General features: G+C 43.5%; 1 protein-coding gene across 2 annotated transcripts in view; it reads right to left on the reverse strand.

Moving 5' to 3' along the window:
* The window catches only part of ATF6 (activating transcription factor 6), a 72,665-nt gene that overhangs the window by 8,134 nt on the left and 50,768 nt on the right, over nucleotides 1–13,763 (reverse strand). For both annotated transcript variants that reach the window (XM_042873055.1, XM_042873053.1), the window contains exon 15: nucleotides 7,910–7,994. In XM_042873055.1, the coding sequence (XP_042728989.1) occupies nucleotides 7,910–7,994 (85 nt within the window). The remainder of the gene's footprint in view (nucleotides 1–7,909; nucleotides 7,995–13,763) is intronic.

Genomic DNA, 13,763 nt, shown 5'->3' on the forward strand with positions numbered 1-13,763 from the left:
TTCAGCATTTTGACCTGTAGGCAGTTACTGATAAAATTAACTGAATTATTTGACTTCTTACTCTTCAATAGGCAGCCATCACTTTTTTACTGGCGTGGACTTTCTCTATCACCCACTATCACTTGTAGCCTAATGTTAAAGTGTCTCACTGATTTAACAGTGAAGGCTGGTGAGAGCCTGTACTCACTTACAGTTCAAATGCCTTTATAGGTTGGATGGTATCCAGATAGTGAGGTGAAATTTCCACCTGTCTCACTTGGATACATAAAATTACCTCATTTATTTAGAAACTGTGATCAGCCCTTGCTCGAAGAAGAACATTTTTCACGCAACCTCCGTGCAAGTTTTTGTCTGCATGGGGCAACTGCTTTTCTCCATGTGAGCTTCCCTGATGCAATACATTTGCCAGTTAATTAAAACAAATAAATCACTCACATACGCTGCAGAATGCCTATGTGAATGAGGCACGCTAATAAAAACAAGTCACTTTCAAAGGCCTCTGCCTCCCAGCTACAGCAAGAGGAGATTTACGGCTTCAAGATAGGAACGCTGCCTTGAACCAGAGATGCCTCTTTTGCACAGCAAGGGGCAGCTCAGACTGCTGATCATTTCTCCATCCACAGCCACCCAGAGCGTACTGCTGCTGTGCAGGCACATGCCACCACCTCTTCACATGGACTGCTGTGGAACAAGGGACAGGACAGAGGCAGATGGTGGAACCATGTGCCGGGGGATGGCTGAAATTGAAAATCTCAGGATGTATTTTTCAAATGCTTTCCCACAGCAACCCTGCTGTCCGACTGCTACAGAGACTCAGCTGGGAGAAGGCACAGGTAAGGTGTGTTCTATGGAGTGGGTGAGGAGGAGTCCCTGCATGGAAAGCTGGGCTTGGGAGCGGAGAGCAGGGCAGCAATCATGCAAGCCCCGCTGGCTGCAGTCTCCTTAGAGACTGCAATCCAAACACAGAAAAAGACCATCTTGGACTGCTGAGCTTTTCCTAATCTCTAGGTTTGCTCCAGTGATGTCCTCAAGACAGAACTCATAAATGTGAACCTCCTCTACCAGTTCTTTGCAATTTTTTTTTTTTGATGTTTTTACAGGGTGAGCTCATTATGGATAATTATGATTCAGATCACAGCAGAAATAAAGAGCTACCAGTAATCAAAGCTGGCCTACGTATCACAAACATAAAAGTGTATTTGCCACGTCTAATTTAACACTAAGAGGAATTATGTAATCTTAAATTTACAACACTTGAAAACGTATCAAAGCAGATCAGCTGGACTGAAGGCTAGAATTACGACGTGCTGCACAAACACAGTTTGGTGCAGCTGAGATGGCGAACACCACCTCACCTCAGGACTGAAACGTTCTCTTTGCTTTGCAGTCCGCTCTGCAGCCTGGTGGGAGAGCATACCCACATGGCAGTGTCAGCTCCAGGAGCGATGGACATCGAGAGGGCAGGCTCTGTGCAGTGAGACACACGCACTGGGTTCTGGCACGCAGCATCCACACTGGCAGCTAGCGTCACGGGTTTCCTTTTTCTTCTACATTGGGGATTTTATATAGCTTGTCTTTCATATGGAAAAACAATCTGGTGTAATAACTCTACACAGGCATTTGACATACTAGATGTGAAGTCCAATTAATTTATGACTCATTCTCTATCCCTCTCGGACAGCGTGTTCCCAAGAAAATGCCATCTGCAGCATTTATCCTGTCTATACAGAGAAGACCAGTCGTGCTGGGGCTTTGGTCTGCTACATCACACAAAACCCTAGAGATTTTCATAATAACGAAACGGCAAAAAGACACAGAAGATGTACTGAAATCGTCTTCCTGTTCTTATGAACACATAAAAATAGGTTACTTATTTAGCAATTTAGGTAAACAGACCATTATGAAAAGTCACTGGGGAGTAAGTCTCTATGATTTCATTTCTTGATCGCTTCCTGTCTAACTAAACAAACATGAACTCAAGTGACACAGATTCCACTGCTTTTGTGTGTGGAATACTTGAACCATTTCTGTCATAATTCTATGAATAATTTAATCATCTTTTTCCTATATTCATATATTAAGAGAAAATTGGTGGGAAGCACAGCATCTCTCAAAGGTTGTCAATTCAGCAATGATCAATTTTGCAGAGAGGAAAGATTAGCGTACATCACTCTGAAAAGAGAACAGTAATATCTTACAATATGACTAAAATCTGTCATTAAAATTCCTCGGCAAGGTTTCAGTCCCTACCTCTAAAGTAGAACTCAATACAAGCATGAGGGGTGAAGGACATCTGCGATACCGGCCAACAATCCTATGAGAGATTCTCAGCCTGAGGCCAAGCACAGCAGCTTAGAGAGGAAGCTACAGGAACAAAGATCTGGCTTCTAAGCTCCAAGATCTGGCTTCTAAGCATCAAGAGTGAACCAACAACATCTGGAGACAGAGCATTTGCTGAGCAGTAACCTTCAGAAAAGTCAGCTGTTCACCAGTGTATGGTTTTAGACCTTCATCTGATGAGTGACAAGGAATTCTGCCTCTTACTCTGAAAGACGGAAATGGCATCTTTTGTTCACTTGACCCCAAGGCAGAGGATGTTGAAGACTGTATTTATTTAACCCCAAGACATGGGAACTTATAGCACATCATCACTTCCCAAAGAGATTTTCTTTTTATCCTCCTTCTCAGCCTGGGTGGCTTCTGTTTGCTTTACAGACTTCTCAGAGTTTGCTACCAGCCTTGGACATCTGCTGCATGCAAATACTCATGCTGCTTGATGGCAAAATCCCTCCAGTTTTGATCAAAAAGCCTTACCATTAGATTTGCTGTTCATCACTTGAATTGAAACGTGCATTATTTTAGAGCATGAAAAGACTTATGAAGTCTGTCACATTGGCAGGATGAGAATTTCGACAAAGGAAGGCTGAGGAAGTGGCTGCGATCAGAAGATGCCCAACACAACAGAGCACATGGACTTTGCAAAACTCTCCATCCCACTCAGCACTCTTTGGGTGCTGTGTTTCATCACAAAAAGCAACTCTTAAGAGAAGTCTATCCAGGAACACATGAATTATAGAGGGCAAGCACAAGTATCTCAAAGGCAGACTGAAAACAAGACCCATTGTGCGTGGCGTTAGACTAAGGACCTATCCAGAACACTTGTAGAAAATTCAAAACTCTGTCACAGCTGTCAATCCTCAAGAAAACAAGGAACTTCAGACTTAGCTGCTGACTGGACGTGCACTTGTTTCTTGCTATGCAACTGAAATCCCTGCTGTTCGGCATCCTTACTGTCTACATTCTCCTTGCAGTGGCTCTCTCTGGGATCAGTGGCAGCTCAGAACTCAGTAACCTTTTCCAGTGACTTATTCCACATGCTGGCAGATGAACTGACCTGCATGAATCAGCTTCCCTGTAAACAGCCTCTGGTCCTGACTTGCACATTTACATACTATGAGCAAAGGAACGGGGAGAGATTAATGCACAAAGAAATTAGTTTGGTATACAGGATGCAAGAATGTCAAATCATGTCTATCTGAAGACTGTACACTAGTCCTTACGAAATAAACAGGAAATCTGAAGCTTAGTACCCAGCTGGTTGGTTTCCACATGGGCGATGGCCTGGTAATGGCACTAACACCACCGCATCTGTAACTGGCACAAAGGCCAAGGACTCTGCAACTGTGCTTCTTCCAAGACATGGAGCACTGGCACTATCCTAAGAAGAAATGCAGTAAAGAGAGCATCTTCTTTGGCTAAACTTTGCATGCTATCTCCTACAACAGATGGCTGTACATATGTTCTCACTTTTGTACACCGCACAGAGAGGACTACTGGTGGTGTGTGCTGCACTGCAGAGCTGCAGACATCCCACAGAGACTAAAGGTCCCTGCTTGGGGTAGGAAGAGTGGCTTAGCTGTGCTGTACTCTATAGATTATTTTGATCCAAAGATTGATGTTATAACCCGCTGCATTTTTTACAGCAGTTAAGTAAATACAGGGCTAATGGCAGATGTTTTCATTTAAACTGAAATGAAAGGCACCGCCTTTATGTCAATTTGGAACCGGTGTAATGAGCCAACAAGACTCTGAGTTACAATAAAAGCAAATTTAGGAACGAAATCTACTAGAGACTTAACTGGTCTCAAGTGCATAGTTAGATTTCTAAAATAATAGTTGCAATCCAGCACAACAAACATGACTTGCTCAAAAACAAAAGCTTAAGTTTAACTGTAAATTGCCGTTGGCTTTCATTCCCATGAGAAAGTGCGAGATATTTCTTGGAATAACTTCTCATCACAGGCATACCAGTGGTGTCCCCAGAACCATGTACAGCAAGACTAGGACTATGCAACTCTGCTTTTTTTCCCTTCCAGGCTTACCAGCCCTGGGGTTCTTATGTCCCACTAGACAGATCAATCCAGTGCTGGTTGCGTCCACAAATGCTGGGGCTTTGTAGTTGGGCAGGGGCAGGTTAAGATGTGGACACAGTTGGCTACAGGAGCCTAAGGGAGAGTAGTACTGAGTGACAGCAGCCAAGAGGGGAGTGGGACCAGGGTGAGAGGCAGCACGTGTCTGGGGAGGCTGAAATGGAGGAGCTGATGGCGTGTACTGGCTGCAAACTGCAGGAGTGGCCCAGCGAGCTTGGAAAGGGGGCTGGAACAGGGTGGGGAGGAAGTAAAGAGGGGTGGGATTAACATGTATCAACATTGATTTTTGTTTTGTTTAATTTTTTTTTTTTTTTTTTTAACACCTTAATACTTAAAGAGTTCACACAATTTCAGGCACCTGCACAGAAGCCCTTGGTGGAGACTTTGCCAGCTGTCCTCATGCATGGGACAATCCGAGCTGAACAAGAGACAGACCACATAGGAGAGGCATAAAAGGTAATGGCCATTTTTACTCTTTTAACATGCAATTACTGAATAGCTTTTATCAACTTCTTGTCTCTAAGAGAAATGTCTTACTGTTCTTGCTTTGCACAGTATTCTCTTAAATACTCCAACTTAAACTTCTATCGTATTGAACCCACACATACACACACTCCTACTACAAAGGTTTCTGTTGATACTTGCCATTAGCTGAAAAGCACTAGTGCTGCCAGCTTTATATCTTGTTTTCCCTCCAAGAAGAATTCTGAAATGTTTTTCAGACTGTAAAGTAGACTCTGTTTGTACACTGGTGAAAAGAGCCAGACAAACCTTGCAGAACTATGTCACTAACCTTCATGCACAGTCACAGAAGACAGTGACCGACAACTCATGTTATTTCCCAACCTCTGTCCATATTTGCTCTCTCTTCCTGCTGCTGTCAATGGGAACTGCTCAAATCAGCCATGGGAAGAGTCTGTAACAGAGCTCAGAGGGCACTCCAGCATTCAAAGCATAATCAGAAAAGGATGACAGTCCTGCTGGAAAGAGACTGTCCGAGTAGTTCAAAATGTTCTCTTCTGAATGAACTGTACGCTGTTTCATATCTGAAAAGAGCAATGGGTAAACTCTGGTACAAAGATAAAATGAAGATCCTGTAGAAGAAAGCAAATGAAGAAGTTCTGAAAAAGTTTCAAAGCAGAGGCCATTCCACTTCCACTCTCCTCGCCTCCACTGCCAGGGTTGTGGCAGAGAAAAGGAACAGCAAATAAGTGCAAGTGGAAAAGGCTCCCCTTCTCCCTCAAAGAACTGGCTGAGTCATGAGAAAAGGCAGGAGGGGACAAGTTCTTTCACTGGAAGTATTGCCAGATCCTCCCAGGGAGACCCAGCCTCTTCCAGCAGCCACTTCTCTGCAGGTGGATGAAGAGCTAAGGTGGGCTTAAGGTGGGCTTTCTCCCCACAAACACCTGAGAGAAAAGCTTTGTTGTCAGCAAACTATCAGATGCTTGTTTAGAATGTATGAGCCCTCATAGAGGCAGGATAGGATGGAGAAGCAATGTTCTCAAAGCAGAGAAATGGTTCTTCTCCAGGCACAACTTCTTAGCTAACAGCCTCCTATTAGTAATCTACTAATAAACAAATTAAAAATGAAGCCAAGTTATCCACCACCTCTTATTTATCTTGGAATTTCTTCCTAGCACCTGATTGAGTGCCACAGGGGAAGAAATGTTTGATGGCATTGTTTATTTAGCCACTATCCTTGTGTCTGCTCCATTTCAACATCCCTGACCAAATCCCTGGATATTTTTTATTTCCTGGATTATACTGATGTTCTGAAGAACAATCCCAAAGAACTCCAGTAACTACAATTTCACAATGTTTTACTAATGATGAAGGATAAGATTCATCACAGGGCTCTGATGTGTATTTTCCAAATCATATTTACTCCAGTAACTGGAAAGATACTTAAGACTCAATAACATTTAAGAATAAATAGGCTGTAAGTTAGAAATAAGAGCTTGCTCTCCAAGTGATAAACTGCCTATTTGCTAATTCAGCTCAGCCAAGAAAGGATTTTTGTAAGGGACATGAAAAGGGAGTTTCTGACTGACAAACGCCAAAAATAATTCTGACACATCTCACAAAAATTCCCCTCAGATAATTGGTTGTATACCACCACACTCGACTTACCATAGTGCTCAGGAAAGCGCAATTATTAAAATGCTGGAAGCCTGAACGGATTGTTTGTTTGTTTATGGAAATTCACATCATCAGACAATGTTTTCAGCACGCCTGAATTCACAAAAACATTTGGGTTTGTGATTCGTTTGTACTGTAAAACATGTAAGCTTTAAAAAGGCGTCACAGCGTATAGATATTCAGTAAGCAAAGTCTGTGCTGTCGCAGGGTTCACAATGCGTCTGATGACTGTGACAGTGACATTTTCCCAAACATGCCTTAACCTTGTGGCATCTGAATTAATGATATATTTATTCAGTTCTTGTCCTATCTCTCATGTGGGACTAAAATGGAGATCAAGAACACTTCCTTTCACTAACAAGCCCGTGCCCTTAGTGAAAAGCTGTTTTCTCTGCTGTCCTGCAGCCCTTGAATATGATTGTTATTAATACTGACGGTGCAGTGCTGAGAGGTCCCTCTCACACTGAGCGTTGTATAACACAGTGGTAAACAGCTGAGAAGCTGATGGAAGGCAGTCAGCATCCCAACACATCAGAAAGGCCAAGGAATTTGCCCTGCTAGGCAGCCCAAATGGGACGGCAAGGACAGTCTCCACACTCAATCTTTGTACGTGTTATGTAGCATGTATGTTAATGCTATAATGTGATGGAAAATATAGCAATAACAGTGGAGTGGAAAAGTCTCTGACTGCGGCAAATGAGGACAAGCCCAAATGCAGCAGCTGTGGTGCAGAAATGAATGAAAATAGCTGCTTATCTTTGGAAGGCTTCAGGTAGCATCTCCAGAGAAAAACCCCCACCTCCACTACCAGCCCTTAGATGAAGTCTGGGAAGGGGTGGATCCTGGCTCCAGCCCTTCCATCACTCAGGTTCTTTGCATGCACCTGAGCACCCCTGGGTTGGCCCTCCTTCCCACCAGGTGCTCAATCACTGCTTCAGGCTGTCACTCAGCACTTCTACTACACAGATGCCAAATCGGAGAAGCTAGATCACGTTCTGGCAACTCTGATCAGCTATCTATAAACCACCATGACCGGATGGCATTGCCATCAAGTCCTGAGGGAGCTACAGAGAGAGACTGCAGACTGTTGGCCAAGGCAGTCAGAGGTGTCTGGGTGACACTCGTGGCAGCGTGGATGAAAGGCATGGATGAGATGCCAGCACCCCAGCTCCAGGGGGCACCCTGGCAACCACAGCTTAGAGGTGACCAATCTCACTTCATTTTCAAAGCTGTAACAACCAACGTGTGATCCAACGTGTGATTTGGTTTCCACACACAAATCAGATGTATCTCTTTGAAATTATTCTCATAACAATCTCTCTTTCATGTTTTGCACTTACCATTGATGTTTACAGCTGGCAACACTATAGACATCTTTGGCCTTCTAGTCTTGTTATGTGTGGTGGCTGGCAGTAACAGGTGGTCCTGAAAAACAGGGGAAAAGATCTGTTAAATCCACCCGAGAAGCACAGAGCTGGGAAAATTCCTTTCCATTCTGTGCTACAGGCATGCAGTATAAAACTATTTACAACAGCTTAGCAATTTCAAGTTGTAGAGGGAGTCTTCCAAAAGTCACAGCAGCTGCTCATGCTGTGTAACCAAGAAGAAATCCCTATCTCATGCAGCACAATATGAAAAAGCCTTGATCATGTGGAAAGAGATGGAAACTGCTATTAGACCCGCATTCAACAGAGTACTTATGTATATGATTAAAGTAATTGAGCTTGACTTCAATGATATTTAAACATGTGGTTAAGGGCTTTGCTGAACTGGAGCCTTTACTGGCAGTGCTGTCTGCTTTCTATATAAATATCTTCTTGCTCTATCTATGTCAACTCATGCCACGTGCCTCTTGCAGCAGGGCCGTATCAGTGAGGGCTGCGATGGGCAGCAAACTATGAGCTCTGCTGACAAAAACTTACTGAGAAAGTCTGACGGCAAAGCTGTGCTTAGCAATTTATTTCACAGTGAGGTGGCTGGGTGCTGCTGTAAAATAGAAGCGTTCAAACAACCCTTGGTTGTAATAGCAGAAGCTGCATCTACAGAAGCTCCAGATGCAGACCTGGGAAAAATGCAGCCTTTCTTCTTTTTTTTTTTAATTTATTTTATTTTTCCTAACAATAGCTGAATTCAAACTGCTCAGGCTGATGTGTGGGAAAACCTGGTTCATTCCTTATCATTCAGATTGTGTTGTGCTGTGCTGACCTAGACCACAGAAAGACCACAAAGAACATGGAAAACTTCCCAAGCTTTTCAAAGATTAGCTCCTCTGCCTGCAGGTTGCTTCACCATAACACCTCAATATGCAGTGGGTGCTGTGAGGGAAGCATATTTTCCCTCTTAGTAATTAAGAGCAAAGGATCATGTTTACAGAGTTCACAAATGCAGTGCAAATTCCTAACTCAAGCTCTAAGTGAAAAAAAATCCTGCCGATCACTAAGCATCTTTGCCAGCCCCCCAAAAATTAATCCAAAGCTTTATTTTCCCAGTCCATGCGTTTACTGCTCTCTCAATGCCAGTGATCCCACATTCAGCCTGAGTCACTGGGAAGAACCAAACCAACAGGTACCATCATGTCCAACATACGCCAACCAGCTCCTTAAAAAGTTTTTGCAACCTCCCTAAACCCAGACCCAACATCTGCCTTTTATTTTTCAAGATCCAGACACGTATCTCACATGGGCAAACAGCAGCAGGAAGTTTGATCCCTCGTTTCCACGCTTTTCCATTTGCAAAACTCCTATGATACCTTTATGAGACCGGCTTAGTTTTGTTTCTAATGGCACCTTTACTTACTGTATGCATCAAATGTATTCAGAACAATCACAAGAGCTTTATAATTGGAATAACCTCTACAGAAATCAACAGCAATGTCAGGACATTTTATCTAATTCAGGACCATTCTATCTAATTACCTTCTTGGCCGACTTCTGAAAGGTCAGTGTGAAGTGGCAAACGGAAAGCAAAGGTAGAGAAATTGAGAGGATGCAGCATCCAGGCTGGTCAGAGGTCTGGTGCCCAGACCACAAACCTACATGGAGAGGAGGAGGGAGTGGGGCTTTGATACCTCTCATCTGTGCACTGTAATTAGCAAATCCTCCAAACAACCACTGGGTCTGAAGAAAGTTGCATAGGGAATCATCTTCAGTGATGCTGCTCTGCTAGCCAAGACATTAAAATTAACTTCCCCTTAATTTCCAGATTCTGAAACGCCTCCTAAAACTGCACAGGAAAGAGTACATCCAAGCAGCAATTCACCTGCTGCTCCTTCGTTTTCCTGGTGCAGATGGAACAGCGTGGGAAGGACTGCTGCTCCCACAGCAGATAGTGAGATATTGAAGTCATTTCCACTCACGCCTGTGCATCCAAGTACGCGCTGGAGCTGTGGCACAACTCTTCTGGAGAAAACACACACAACAGGCAGTCAGCTGTAAGCTCCAAGTGCTGGCAGGAGCCGACCTTCGAGAGGAGCAGACTGTCTGGGACCTGGATGCAGCCCATCTTCACTACAAAGGACTGTTATGAGTTATTGTTTAACCTGGAGTTAAAGAAATGCATCCATCTCCTTGTCATCTTCAATTTGCAGGAAAGTCCCTCTGATACTTGGTCCTAACTTGCATCAGTGATGCAAAGTGTCATAAATATTTCGACAAGTTTGGCTACCTGCAGCACTCTCAGCAGCCTAGAAAGCTTCAAACAGTCACAGAATCACAGAATCACAGAATCACAGAATTGTAGGGGTTGGAAGGGACCTCCAGAGATCATCGAGTCCAACCCCCCTGCCAAAGCAGGTTCCCTACACCAGGTAGCACAGGTAGGCATCCAGGCAGGTCTTGAACATCTCCAGAGAAGGAGACTCCACCACCTCCCTGGGCAGCCTGTTCCAGTGCTCCGTCACCTCACTGTAAAGAAGTTCTTGCGCATGTTTGTGCGGAACTTCCTATGCTGCAGTTTCCAGCCGTTTCCCCTTGTCCTGTCTCCACTCACCCCTGAAAAGACAGTCCTGAAGTTTTTTTTCAAAGTAATACTTAATTATTTGTATGCAACACAAATGAATGTCATATTAGTGATTAGGAAGAATTTAAACATTTAGGAACACAATGTGAATGCATTATTAACATGTGTAAAACATTTTGTCCTTTCCTATCTTGTTCAGAAGTATGCTGAATTGCTACCCTGAGGGGAATGTGACGGCATTATTCATCCCTAATTTTAAATACTAAACAAAAATATCTAAAATTAAAATACTGTTTGTGATATTAATACATGGCATAAAACTGAAAATGAATAAAAGCAAATCCTACAAGTCAGCATCTGGCTCACGAGCATGACCGTCAACCAGAGGCAAAATAAATCACAACTATTACCCAACAACAGATGGCTCTGGCTTGGGCCAAGATTTGCACTTAGATGGGATGACAATTTAAATAGACGATGCAGACCTGAAAGTGCTGGCATAATGACTGGAAAAAATATCGGCCTGGAAAGACAATATTTCAAATGAGTCCCAAGCTTCAGCACTCTCATTTTGCTTTTGATCATCACTACAGTTTGGTGTTATTGAAGTCGGCTGAGATGGACAGATAAATATATACATGGATACTAAAAATCCAGCCACAAATGTATTACCTTTTTATTAAGTTGGGATATAGAAACACATTTGTTCTTGCGGATAAAGTCTGAAGTTATTTGTTAAACATCTGATAATGATCACATTTATCAATCCTAGCCACCACAAAACATTCAGAGCACTAGATAATTAAGATGAATCAACTGCAGTTAATTATAAAAGTTAAATTAAAGCTTTTAGAAATTAGGTACTGCTATAGAATGAATGTTCTCACTGAGCGTTTGTTCTTCCCTAGCTACTTCAGTCTCTGCTGATCTGCTCCTGGACACAGCAGCACATGGAACGACGACAGAGATTTTAAGGCTTCTTCCATAAGATCAATGTCAAGACTCTCACAGGGATTAAGGGTTGGAGACTCACGTATCTGTAACACCCACAATCAGATGGCAATGGAAACCCTATTCCACTGTGCTAGAATATTCCAAGGCTGGATGTTCCAACAGTTCCGGCCTGAGTCATATGACATGTGGCTTGTTTCTTAAAGCACCTACCACTAGATGCATGACAACCTGCAGGCAATCTCAGCCCTCAATAAAAAGAGACCTTTTCTAACTCTCCTAGAACAGAGTAAACATCCCTGCATATCATTGTCATTAGATGCAGAAAAAACATGCTGCTCCAAAATTCTTCTTTTTTTTTTTTTCCTAGCTGGTACTTGCCTTTCATATGGTAAGAACTGGCAGTTCTGTCAATTTGGGTTTTGCAGCATGTAGTACCCCAGCAACACTGCACCCAGAAACAACTCTTCCCTTGGGACCAGTGTGCCACATAGCTATGGACACCAATGGAGCTCCTCCACCTCACAGCATGGCTGTGATGTAAGAAAACAGTATCAGTGCCATGGGAAATGTTTAGAGGAGAGGTACACACATTTGCAGAATATCCGAGTGACATGGGACACAAAGGAACACTCCAGGCCCAGCAGGAGCTGTCTTTTCTCCTACCCTGATGTTACATTTCTCTCAAATTGACTTCTTGAGATTTTTCTTACCTTCTTAGCTGATCTGCTTAGGAATGGATAAGTATTATTCAATAGCCCTACGTACCTGAGAAGAATGAACGTGACTTGATCCAAGCGTGCTTTGTTACAGTGTGGAAGCTGCAGGCCCTATCGCTGCATCTCCTCTCACAAAGACTGATCCAAGATGTTGGGATGAGCCCAGCCCTCCATTGAGGCTCATCTCTGACAAACTAAGGACAATGTTTTCAAAAACAAGGGACATTTGTTACTTTACGGGAACAAAAGCTCCACAGAGACTGGATTAAAATACCAAAGGAAAATCTTAGAGTGCAGCTCTTGCCATCTGCCCCGATGAGGAGATTTGATCTTTACCATTGCCTTGGAATCAAGCAATGTGCTAGAACATTGCAGCTAACAAAGACACAGGCAAAGCAAAGAGGGCAAGCAGAGCCAGGCACCTCAGCATGCCAGCTCTGTCGAGGCAGCTTTAGAAATTTTCTTGTAATAAACAAATACTGTAACTGGGCATTCTGTTCATCCGTTTATGACTAACAGGTCTCCTGGGGAATCATGCCTTGACCTCTTCCAGCTCAAATCTTCACAACTGTGATTCTTGGAGCCTGTTACAACTTCTGCCCATGACGGCTGAGGAACTTCCCACATCCAGCTTTCATGCTGGCACCTCCCCAAAGCTGCTGGAGGCACTGTTTTTATTTAATTGTGCTACCCCTGGTAGTGTCCAGCAAGTCCTGACAGCTAAAAGCTTACCTATCAACTACCCAACCATGCCTAACAACCTCAGGATGAAGGGGATACAAAGCAAATATACAAAAGTTGTGCACAAAATCTAGGCACCATCTTTTAAAGTTAGCTTTTCTGAACATCTGCAGGAATTTTAGATCAATGAGAAGAGACTGGAACTTCTTTAGAGCTATGCTTTTGGCATGTGAAACTAAAGTGTACTTCCAGAGTCCCAAAAAGTTGCATCAACTCCAGAGGCTGCCCTGGGAAAATCATTGAGAAGATAAGCTTTTTAAAACCCAGAGCTGACAGGAGGGCTACTGGGAGGCCCAATGAGCCAGCTTTTTTCTTCTACCACAGAGTTCACACCTTCTGATAATTTCAGAGTAACTGTTTTGGGCTGCCTGACTGCTGCCAGAGACATGACATTTCCATTCCAATCTCCTAAGCAGGCCAAGGAACCTGAGCTGCATTATGGCCTTTGGATGGAACCTGGTTCTCAATACAGTGGCACCTGAACCTCAGTTGCTCTTCGGCACACTGCTCTGGACACAAAACGAAGCTATTCCCCAGGGAAGAGATCTTACTGCAGCATACCCACGGCCTAAAGGCTTACCCTCATTTTCCACAGCAGCTCCTAACACTGCCAAGCACACAACAAGGACCACGGTGTAAATGAGAATCACGTCTTGGCATATCTGTTTCTGGTTTCCTCTGTCAGTACGAAGAATAACTGCAAAGGACGTGTATGGCAGTTTACAAATTTGTACAGGAAACGGCTGTATAATGTCACCATTGTTGGGTTGGGTGATGGCAACCAGATGGTGTCCTGAGGATGGATTCACCAATGGCTGTTTGAAAA

This window comes from Lagopus leucura, unplaced genomic scaffold (genome assembly GCF_019238085.1).
Source record: "Lagopus leucura isolate 7727_CA_CO unplaced genomic scaffold, USGS_WTPT01 Super-Scaffold_100009, whole genome shotgun sequence".
NCBI lineage: Eukaryota > Metazoa > Chordata > Aves > Galliformes > Phasianidae > Lagopus > Lagopus leucura.